Here is an 11,523-nt window from a genome sequence, read left to right as displayed (position 1 = left end):
TAATACAAACAAAAACAGAAGTTAACAGGAAAACAGCAGGGAACCTATAACCAGGAAAACAGAATAGAAAACGCAAGGGAACAAAACTAATATTTATAAAAAAATTTGGCTCTGTTTTGAACCCATGACCAGCCAGTTCTTGCTTAATGCTATATACTCAGCCTGCTGAGCTATGTGGCAGTTTAAGGAGCAGAGACAGTACATAGGAGCTGAAGGGCGAATGACAGGGAGGAAGACAGGATGATCAGCGACACCTGCTGGTCAAACGGGGAGGAGGCACAAAGAGCAAGGTTGGACGGGTGCCATAGGCACATATTTATTGTTTTTGTGTATTTAACTGTTTATGTGTGTGTTAGCATTTGTAAGGAGTCTTCATGCCGTAGCTTTCTTTGCGAGTATTCGTGGGTTGCCAGTTGATTTCCTTGTGAGTGGCTGTAGGTTGCCAGTAGCTTTTCTTGTGAGTGTCCCTGGGTTTCCAGTAGCTTTTCTTGCGAGGGTCCGTGGGTTGCCAGTGGTTTTTCTTGTGAGTGTCCGTGGGTTGCCTGTAGTTTTTCTTGTGAGTGTCCGTGGGTTGCCTGTAGTTTTTCTTGCGAATGTCCGTGGGTTGCCAGTAGCTTTTCTTGTGAGTGTCCGTGGGTTGCCAGTGGCTTTTCTTGCGAGTATCCGTGGGTTGCCAGATGATTAGGGCGTTGATAGGGTTTCTTGTTTGACTGTAACGCCACATGCCTGTAGTGTTTAAGTAAACTGTCAAATGTATCATATTTTTGTTACTGTTTACTGTTTAACATTTTTTACATTTAAAGCAGATGAAAGAATAGATGGCAAAAAGAATTACTTTATTTCATGCAGTTGTTCTTATATTCTGCATCTTGCCTTTCCATTAAACCTTAGCACTATAGCAAAAAATTTTCCTATCTACACTGAAGATCCTCTCAGCAGGTGTAGAGAAACCGGCTGTAGTGGGGAATTTGCAGGCAAGTTCTGCTAACTCAGAAAATCTGGTTTGGTTTCCTTTCCAGTAAGACAAAGGGTTGGCATTCTCTGCTAAATATGGCTGACTCAGGTATAGTCATGTGAAAAAGAAAGTACACCCTCTTTCAATTCTAAGGTTTTATGTATCAGGAGATAATCTGGTCCTTAGACGGTCTTAAAATTAGGTAAATACAACCTCACGTGAAAAACAACACTTGTATTATACTTTGTCATTATTTATTTAACAAAAAACTAAGCCAAATGCAGAAGACTCTGTGAAAAATTAAGTACCCCCTAACTACTTCCATAGAAATTAAGAGGTCAGGTACTGCTAATCAAATGCACATGATTAATTGAGCATCAGCACGTGTGACCATCTCTTTAAAAGCAGAACTTTTGGCAGTTTGCTGGTCTGGAGCATTCCGGTGTGTGTTAACACACTTCCAAGGAGGAAAGGTATCAGCACTAATCTTAGAGATGCAATTGTCCTCACCCAGGACCTGTTTGCCTTGGGTGACCCTAAGAGGGGCATAAACCCCCGATCCATTGTAACGCCTTGATTCTTTTCTCTTTCTGCCATTCAGTTGGAGATTTGCTGGTGTACCTGGGATACTTGTCCTGTTGCATTACCCAATTTTAACCAAATTCTAGCTGTCGGACAGATGGCCTCACATTTGACTCTACGTTACTTTGGTGTACAGAGGAGTTCATGGTCGACTCAGTGACGGCAAGGTGCCCAGGTCCTGTGGCTGTAAAACAAGCCCAAATCATCACCCCTCCACCACTGTGTTTGACAGTTGGTATGAGGTGCTTCTTCTGATATGCTGTGTTTGGTTTTTGCCAAATGTGGCGCTGTGCATTACGGCCAAACATCTCCACTTTGGTCTCGTCTATCCAAAGGACATTGTTCCAGAAGTCTTGAGGTTTGTTCAGAGGAGTACTGTGGGGAATGCTCTGGGAGTATGGGGTGCCGGGCTTAAGTATCTCGGGGTCTTGTTCACAAATGAGGGAAGGATGGAACAGGAGATCGACAGGCGGATCGGTGCGGCGTCAGCAGTGATGCGGGCGCTGCATCGGTCTGTCATGATGAAGAAGGAGCTGAGCCAAAAGGCAAAGCTCTCGATTCACCAGGCGATTTATGTTCCTACCCTCACCTATGGTCACGAGCTGTGGGTAGTGACCGAAAGAACGAGATTGTGGGTGCAAGCGGCCGAAATGAGTTTCCTCCGCAGGGTGGCTGGGCTGTCTCTTAGAGGTCATTCGGGAGGGACTCAGATTAGAGCCGCTGCTCCTCCGCATCGAGAGGAGCCAGATGAGGTGGCTCGGGCATCTAATTAGGATGCCTCCTGTTCCGAGCATGTCCCATTGGGAGGAGGCCCCGGGGAAGACCCAGGACACGCTGGAGGGACTATGTCTCTCGGCGGGCCTGGGAACGTCTCGGGATTCCCCCGGAGGAGCTGGATGAAGTGTCCGGGGAGAGGGAAGTCCGGGTTTCCCTCCTGAGACTGCTACCCCTGCAACCTGACCTCGGATCAAGTGGGAGATAATGGATGGATGGATGGATGGATGGATGGATGGATGGATGGATGGATGGATGGATGGATGGATGGATGGATGGATGGATGGGTGTTACAATGGCCCAGTCAAAGTCCAGACATCAACCCAATTGGAGTGATGTGACAGGACAGGACTTTAATGGAGTTAAAACAAATGCCTACAAACTTCAATGAAGTGAAGCCACACTGTAAAGAAGAGTGTGCCAAAATTCCTCCACAATAATGTGAGAGACTCATAGTCATACTGTACTTGGTACAAGGGGGTGGGTTTAGGTATTCACTCTGAGCACTGAATAAATGACATGAGGTCTGAGGCAGTGAGTCACCCCCTGACAAAATCAAACTTACATCCACCCCAAAAGTAAAAGTGATGTTGGTTTGCTCCTACCTCATGATATTTCCGGGTTCGTGCCACTGTGATTAATACGGGTTAATGAAAACATTCAGGGCTACACTTGATGTAGGAGATCGCTACTCTGTTTCTTGACAGGAAGTAAATTACAGAAAGTAAAAATCTACCTTTTCCATAAATTTTAATTCAACTGGTCCTGGCGAACCTGGCGAAGCAGAGGACAAGAGGCAGGGCACACCCTGGTAAAGGATGGAGTTCATCACAGCGCAGACACGACCAGTGAGACACAGAACAGCAAACTGATTCATCTAAGCTGCATGTGTTTGCAAGGTTCATATAAGAATTTAGACAAAGGCAAAATGAGAACAGGAAATTCAAAGATATGGGAGCAGGAGTCAAATCCACTGCCCTGGAGGTATGACATCACAGTGCTACCCACCTAGCCATGAGACAACCCCGGTTCGTTACTGTAACGTAAATGTACAATTAAATGTGAATCATCAAACTAATTACTAACCTCAGTTTTGGTGTTATTGCAATTTGCATTACAACTGCAACATCACCTTGAAACGCCATTAACATCACATGAAAATCGACGGCATAGGCCCAGGCTGGTGGAACAAGTTTGCTCACAGCCTCAAGACAGAAGAAACTCATCCAATCAAGGCGTACATCACCCTTGAAGGCCCCACCACATGCAGACGGCAGCCCAATCACAAACTTCCCGTTATGCTGACACACACAACTCTGACACGGAGAACACCAGAACCCTAGTGTTCTGTCTATACACAGGCTGTTATCTGTGTGCATGCATACTGCGCAGCCACAGTGCTGCCGCGGAGACGCAGCCTGCAGATAATGCTGCGGCAGGCACCACACTGACGTAGATAACATTTATCTGCAAGAGCCAAAAAATGATGACTGGTTTCAAACGGAGGGAAATGTTCAGCAACTCCAGTGTGTAAACTGTGGCAGATACAGCAACGGCAAGCATTCCAATCAAAGCCATCAGTAAACAGCAAGAAGGGAATCAGATTTCAACCGAAATTAAAGCACTTCATTGTGTAGGCTCTAAGCTCGAAAAAAATTTATTAATTCAGAAAACAGAAAGTGAACCTGTATCTAACAGCATAAATGTGGTATTTTAGGTTTATGGCCTTTGTTAGACCGGGGACCCAAAAATGAGAAGAGACCAGTGCCGGGATGCCCATTTGAGTGCTAATATTCCTTCGCATCAATTGGGGGGGGGGGGGGGGGGGCACAGTATTCCTCATAATTAAGAAATACTTCGATATAAATCTATAAATACTAATGTGCTAGTCAATGTGCTAAAGTATCCCATCTCACAGGCAAAACCAGAAGCCTTTTCACTTGTTTTTTTCAAACCTGCCATGAAACTCGTGACTCCCTTAAGTGTGATGACGATGATGAGTCACTTCCACACTCGAGACACCAGGCAACTAGACAGCTAGTTAACGGAGACAATCGACTATAACCACATTTACCCAACTCGCCCTTCCCTAAGAGGAAGTCACCTTTTTATCTTGTACAGCAGCCTTAGCACTGTGTCAGACATGCTGCCGTTCTTAACGTCAAACCCCAAAAGCCCAGTTGGAGGTGCTTTGATCCCCAGTTGTTACCGGCGTGTCGCACCGCCAAGAATACGCTGTGCATCATCTGACATACTACATATTCAGCACGAGACACAGCTGTGAAAAGTAGTGCAGGATCTCTGCTGATTTTTATCGGCCAACATGCATTGTGAACCTTTTCTGAAAAATGTGAGCTTATAACCAACACAGCATTAAACCGGGAGACAGTTATGTTTTAAAGGTGAATCTTGTACTGAATTGCCCATAACGATGTGTCTGAAAATACTGTGAGGTACCTTTACATCTAGCAGGAAGAGGCCTGCACAGCTGTCTGATAAGCAGGAAATCTGCGGTTTTGTGTGTAAGACATCTGGGTTAAGAGACTAGACTTCTGTTTCAGCTCAGAATCGTCCTTGGTGCCACTGTCCCACTAACTGGGGCATTCAGTTAGGGATGATTAAGACCAAGGGCTGCCCACCACAGCATGGGAGAGAGGTGATATGGGGGGGGGAAGTGTGTGACAACGTAATAATCTAAATGCTAAGGTCTAATTATTGGGTGAGCATGAATAAATCCAAATTAAATATTGGGGGATACATGTTCCACACTTTCACCCCCTGGCTGTTGGTTATTGCAAACCATGAATATGAAGGTGATGGCAGATACGCAATTCTCAGTACTGAGATACTGAGTACTTCAGCTCTGACTCTGAAGAGGATATGAGTAGGTAGACAGGGGGACAAGCATAAGATGAATTCAAGTTTGCAATACTTACTATGTTTGCTCATTGAGCGATTAAAATATCATACTTTGCCCCAAACACAAGGCCTAATTTGGTGAATTTGAGCCTATACTTTTAATTGCGTTTACAGCTTTGGAAATGTGGCTAACTGGGTCATCAAAGGCCACAGCAGGAATCTGCTTATTGGGTCACAAACTGCCTCATCAAAGCAGAAGAATTTCTAACATCCTAGCAGCGTGTCTCAGGTATGTGAATAAGTGGCTGTAGTTTGACAACAATGGTCGCTTTCCTTCGATTTTATTCAGCCCCGTACTTGTATAGTACAATGTTGTACATGTATTTCACCTGAATTAGCTTACTGTTCAGAAATAAAGGAGACAAAATCAGACAAAGACCAGTACTGGAAGAACACAGCATTTCATTAGGCCTGCGCAGTTCATACTTATCCAGAGAGATTGGTTACAAATGAGTGTATTTACAGTTTACACACATAAATTGTTCCTAGAAGTTGTTCACTTCACATTTGACCTAGAATACGGGATCAGTTTTCTTGCTGGGAGCTGAACATGGGTTTCAAACCCTACAGCAAACCACTACTGCATCTTTATTTCTGCATGTCAGTGGTGGGGCCTTCACCAAAGTCATGTTGTCTTCCCAAAAAACATTTTCTGATGCTCGAAAAACCTCTTATAAGTTTTAGTTTTAGGCTCTAGCAACGTCGACTGTCTAGACGACAAAAACGAAACAGCCTGATGCTTGCTACACAGCTGGTTACGAGGCTGTTTCAGAAAGCGTTCAAGAAGAGGAAGAGAAACAGGCAATTTAACGACGCCTGTCCCACACAAAGGAAAATCAGGTGGTACAGAAGAGGCACACATCAGACGCGTGATACTATCACACGAACACGCGAAGTACCACAGACTCCTTCTTTCAATTTCATTTCATTATAGCCCAAATGATACGCTTAATTATTATTGAAAATTGTCACGAAAACTAGAATATTCAATATCGCTCCCTATACCTACATCTTAGTTTGTAATTTATTGAAACACATGGCGAGAGGCGATGCGGCAGATGTTCCATGTTTTTCGCACGAGCAGGGGATTGGAAATGTTCCGGGAAGGAAGGTGTAACAGAAATAGGCATGTAGGTTAACTTAGTAAGTGGCTCTTTATTCGTCATTGAGGTGTCACTACTCATTTTTTCAACCCTTCACTGTGCACATATCTCGTTGTAATTGTGAGCGTTCATGATGACTGACTACTCATTCAGAAACTACTGAAGCTTTACTGATTCTTCAGTCTCGACAGGAACAAAAGACATTTGCGCAGATGCAAGAATAAGGGACCCTACATTGCACAATGTATATTGTACTTGCACAACGAAAAGCAAGTACCCAACTGTCTCTTGTCTACACCTAAGCTTCCCCCCCCCAGCCCCGTCTCTGCACACGCATACACTTCGCAGTTAATCGTGTCTCCCACACAGTACTGATGATCAGCTGAGAAAAGCAGAGACTTTAGCGCACGTAGGCAGAGACGCACGCGACTTACGCAAGCCGAGTTTCACACCGCTGAGCTCAAAATTCCCCACCAGCATGAAACACCCAGAATCTCCCCAATCCGAAGGACAGATCGTTTCCTTTCCATTGAATACATAGCTGGTGGTAGCCTTGTACCCAGGGACGGATTATGGGTTGTGTGGGCCCCTGGGCAAAACGTTCGCGAGCCCCCCCCCCCCCACTACCACCAGCACCACCACCACAATTCAAGGGCCCTTGGCAGCCAAACGCCCTCCCTATAGGGTCAGGGGCCCTTGTAGGCAGAGGATCAAAGAATGTAGGCCCTCTAAAATAGACAAACGAAAATACATTGTTGATAAACGTTGCAAATTGTTTTGGGCCAGGGGCCAAGGGCCCCTGGGCAGCGGCCCCGCTGGCCCGGTCCGTAATCCGTCCCTGCTTGTACCAGTATTTTAAACTGTCTGAAATTGAAATCCAAACCCCACTTTCCGTGTTTAGCCTAATTCATCCACACTTGGTGGGAAGAAAGGAAGAAATTAAAGAAAAACTAAATAGGATATACAGCATAAACAAGTATTTTCTCATTTCCTTCATTTAAATCGCAGCCAGTATCTTGCTGATCAGTTTCCATCTATATAAAAGCCTTAATTTGCTCCGGCTTAATCAAAATAATCAAGATTTTTAAAAGGTCACAGAGAAAACTGTTAACAGATAAGACATGCTCAAATCCGAGTCATTACCCACATCATTTACATAACGCAGATCCGGCCTTAAATCATTGTGTGTTTGTTTTTCTTGTAATTAATTTTCTGATAGATATCAGTCAAATATAAAAGCATAATCTTTCGTGCATCAAAAATATTTCCGTAAGTTACACTTGTATGTAGTCCTATTTTAAATATGTATTTAATACTCCAAAAAGCTTGACTATAGTGTATACACTGTATCTCATTGTAGCTTACAGCGTTTTTTTTAGCGGTGAAACTGATTTATATAATGATTTTAACTGGTAGGTTTTTCGGACGTATATGGTAAGGGCCCAAAACGAATCGGTAACGAATCGGTGTTATGTAAGATAATATGGGTTTTTGGTCACACTTTACTTGAAGGGACATGAATAGTGTAGTAGTACAGACTTACTTAATGCAATAATTAACCAGTAACTAAATGTTTGCTAGGTACTGATCCCTTTTGTTCATCATTAATCAATAATGACAGTTCATGTGGAAAACTATATTTGTTTTTAAGCAGTAAATGAGTGAATAACTGATTTTTGGCCCCTCGAGTGAAGTCTCATTAGTCTAGTTTTAACTAATTAGTTAACTGTTAATTAATATAGTGCCTGAATGAAATACATGAACTGTCATGATTGATTACAATGGTGAACAAGCATGGGATCAGCACGTAACTAACACTCAACAACTAACCAAATATCACTGAATGCATTAAGCAACGATGCGTAGCAAACCACGGCTTTATCCCAAACGCCTACATAAAATGCTGTAGCCTACATGATTTTCAAAGGACATCTTTAAATCTTAAAATGGCTGTACAGTGAAGCTATAATAACAACATTTATTTCACTTTTTTAATCGAAATTCTTTAATTCACTGGTAGATATCAATCTATTTGGAGGTAAATTACAACAACAACAAAAAAAAAAAACGACTTCGCGTGCACTCTGCAGTGAAAAGACGTCGAGTCATTTAACGTGTCAACACCTACGTTAAAAAGCCAGGCAGAGGGAAACACAAATTTTCCTACAGAAGTTCACTGTGTATCTTTAAAGAACATTTCACACGACCGCAGCTGAAACGAAGTGCTGTACAATCAAAATGGTAAAAACACAAACACTTAAAAATACCAAAGACGATAGACAACTCCAATACTGAGTTAAAAGCTAAAGAATAAAAATGAGTTTTTAAAGAGCTTTAAACACGAAAAGCGCTGTTGCCCGACGAATATGGCAGAACCAAGGGCATAACATTGGGTTGAGCATTTGGGGGGGAGGCTGTCTCCACCCATTTAATGGAGTTCATGGGGTTGTATTGGTTGGCTTTGATTATTATTGTAACCCTCCCATCCTCCCATAATTTACGCCCATGTGTAGAACCCTTATCCTTCTATGAAATATTAAATTCGCATTCGTTAATTATCCAAAATAATACTAATAATAATGCCAAGTGCGGGATTTGTCAGCATTACACGTAGGCCTATACTTCACTTTCTAAAGTAACATACAAGAGCGTAATGACACATTGTTCAGAAATGCTAAAATTAACCGACATCGCAACGCTTAAAACGCATAACACAGAATCAAAAATGCAGACAACCGCACAAAGCAACCGTGGAATATCTGTGGGATTTCATTTTCCCAAGCGTACAATTTATAAATAATTCGAAATAACCCGGAATTATACATGTAAATAACACTTCTTGCCTGAGGCAACCGGCTGACAACACGTAAGGTTGGTCTCTCGCTTTTTCTGCGACAGGGGAAGTGGTTACGGTAATAGCATAGGAATGCTCTGTACAGAAAGAAGAAGCGCATCAACGTTTAAAAAGCGACCAGTCCAGCTCAGATAAGATATGGCGAGCACCATGGCAGTCACCACGCTGAGCCCCCTGGTCAGGTAAGACCGTTTACCTGTACAGGTGCCTCCATTTGTCATCGTTTAGGGGACGATTCATGTTGTAGCCCGCGTCTCACTGCTTAGGTGAGTTAGACAGGTACGCAGCACGGAAAGCATTTACTGACCTGAGTAAGCACGAATACGTTTCGCTAATTCCTAAACTTTGTATGTGCTTTCGTGGCTGAAGCAGTCACACAGAGCCAAATTGAACCCGTACTTAGTGAATCGTGAAAACTGTTCATGTTCAAACTTAACATTTTCTGATGCCCAGTATGAAAAGTGTCATTGTTCTCGGAATATTCCGTTCTATTTGTTTGCCTCGCCCCCAATTCAAATCAAAGTTTCCATTTTGCAGAAAGAGTGCGGCTTTACAGAATGATTCAAGCCGTTTGATTTCATTGTACACGATTTTGCAAAACGCAAAGTAATAACCTGTGTAATTTCTTTTTAGTATGAAAAAAACATGCAACAGTGACTTTAAAAACCTGTGTAACCAATTTATCGATTTCAAGTTGAGTGCGGAGATGGGAGTTTACGTTCATACATTTTTTCTGTCAAAAGACACTGCGTTTGTAAGAGGTCGGGCTCAGCATATGTTGTACATTTTCTCTTCAACTTTTTTTAAAATACTGAAACTGACTTGGTTTGGTTAGCAGGCTTCTGACAGGAAGTTGTACTGGTTACCATGGGACTGGACCTCAGACCCATGGACAACAAGTGACATAAACATGAGCTCTGTTCTAGGAAGCTATGCATGAAACAACAGCTTTATATAGGCACATATTTTATTATAAAGAAATATACATAATAATTATACACAGACCTAATACTGACCATATTCCTTTTACAGTGATGGCAATAAGACTAACTGTTCCTTCGATAAGGTGGACGAACTGATGACATCTCTTCAGCTGGTCATCTACATTCCCATCTTTGTATTCGGACTCCTGCTGAACACCACAGCCTTGGTGGTATTCTATGTCCTGCTGAAGAAGTGGACTGAGACAACTATCTATATGACCAACCTAGCGTCGATGGATCTGCTGCTGCTCTTCTCGCTGCCTTTTAAGATGCATGCCACCACCAATAAATGGGCTGTCAACAAGAAGCTCTTCTGCTCCTTCCTGGAGAGCCTGCACTTCGTCAGCATGTACGGCAGCATCTACACCATCATGTGCATCAGCATCGACCGCTACATCAGCATTAAGCTGCCCATCCAGGCCCGGACACTTCGCTCCCCGCGAATGGCCCGGGTGGTATGCCTGCTCATCTGGGTGCTGGTCCTCTCCGCCACCGTGCCCGTATACAAGTTCCACAACGTCACGGGTACCGAATTCCGCTGCTTCCACGGTTTCTCCGATGACAGCTGGAACCCGATGCTCATCGCCAGCGTGGAGGTGTTCGGTTTCCTGCTGCCTGCGCTGGTGCTGGTGGTATGCTCAGTCCAGATCATCCACACCCTGAAGAAGTCACAGGAGTGCAGTGCTAAGAGTCAGGCCTGTGCTCGAATCATCTACAGCAGCCTGTTTGCCTTCCTGGTGCCCTTTACCCCCAGCCATTTAGGAATCTTCCTGCAGTTTCTGGTGCGCCAGGGCTCCATTATTGACTGCACGACGAAGACCCAGATCAGTCTGTATATGCAGGTGACCATGTGCCTTGCCAACATCACCTGCTGCCTGGATGCCGTCTGCTATTACTTTATGACCAGGGAGATCCGTTCTTCCAAAGACATTCTCACCAGGTCCATCAGTTACCGGAGGACCACCAGCATGTCAGAAGTGTGAGACATGCTTCCACTTTGCATTTGCAACACCAGCATGTGAGAAGTGTGAGATATGGTTAATCTTTGCAGTTGCATCTCCATGCAAAGTGGAGCGGCCGCGCAAGGGGGAAGGCCGTGACTGTGCAGGGTGACCACAATCCTCTGAGGCAGTGGTGGTATCAGGAGTATGAAAAATGCAGTGACACAAGATACTGGAATGAGAAGCTTTCAGTGTCTCTCGTATGAGGAAGAAGCCTTTGTTCTGTTGTTACTCTCAATTTTTTTTTAAGAATATAATTATGCAGTGCATATGCCGTACGCTATGCGTACATGAGCATATGTGTCAAATAATGGTGACGGAATAAAGGAACATGGTGACAGTGATGACATTT

The 11,523-nt window shown here is 43.7% G+C and overlaps 1 protein-coding gene across 3 annotated transcripts; it reads left to right on the top strand.

Annotated features, from left to right (window-relative positions):
* The first annotated feature begins 272 nt into the window (after positions 1-272).
* Positions 273-11,515, top strand: LOC125711559 (G-protein coupled receptor 55). 3 transcript variants are annotated; one of them, XM_048980559.1, is made up of 3 exons: positions 273-290; positions 9,232-9,369; positions 10,220-11,515. In XM_048980559.1, exons 2-3 carry the CDS (start codon positions 9,326-9,328, stop codon positions 11,151-11,153), a joined length of 978 nt encoding a protein of 325 aa, XP_048836516.1. In that variant the 5' UTR covers positions 273-290; positions 9,232-9,325; the 3' UTR covers positions 11,154-11,515. The 3 variants fall into 3 exon arrangements, with proteins under 3 accessions (XP_048836516.1, XP_048836517.1, XP_048836515.1); XM_048980560.1 differs by lacking the exon at positions 273-290 and having other exon boundaries at positions 8,421-9,369; positions 10,254-11,515; XM_048980558.1 differs by lacking the exon at positions 273-290 and having other exon boundaries at positions 8,430-9,369.
* The last annotated feature ends 8 nt before the right edge of the window (positions 11,516-11,523 follow it).

This window comes from Brienomyrus brachyistius, chromosome 17 (assembly GCF_023856365.1).
Source record: "Brienomyrus brachyistius isolate T26 chromosome 17, BBRACH_0.4, whole genome shotgun sequence".
In the NCBI taxonomy this organism is placed as follows: Eukaryota; Metazoa; Chordata; class Actinopteri; order Osteoglossiformes; family Mormyridae; genus Brienomyrus; species Brienomyrus brachyistius.
Note: the sequence above shows the minus strand (reverse complement) of the source record. Positions and strands in the feature narration are given on the sequence as shown.

Coding starts and splice junctions, on each gene's coding strand:
- LOC125711559 (XM_048980559.1), top strand. CDS start 9,326: ATGGCGAGCACCATGGCAGTCACCACGCTGAGCCCCCTGGTCAG. Junction 9,370..10,219: donor ACGCTGAGCCCCCTGGTCAG/GTAAGACCGTTT, acceptor TTCCTTTTACAG/TGATGGCAATAAGACTAACT.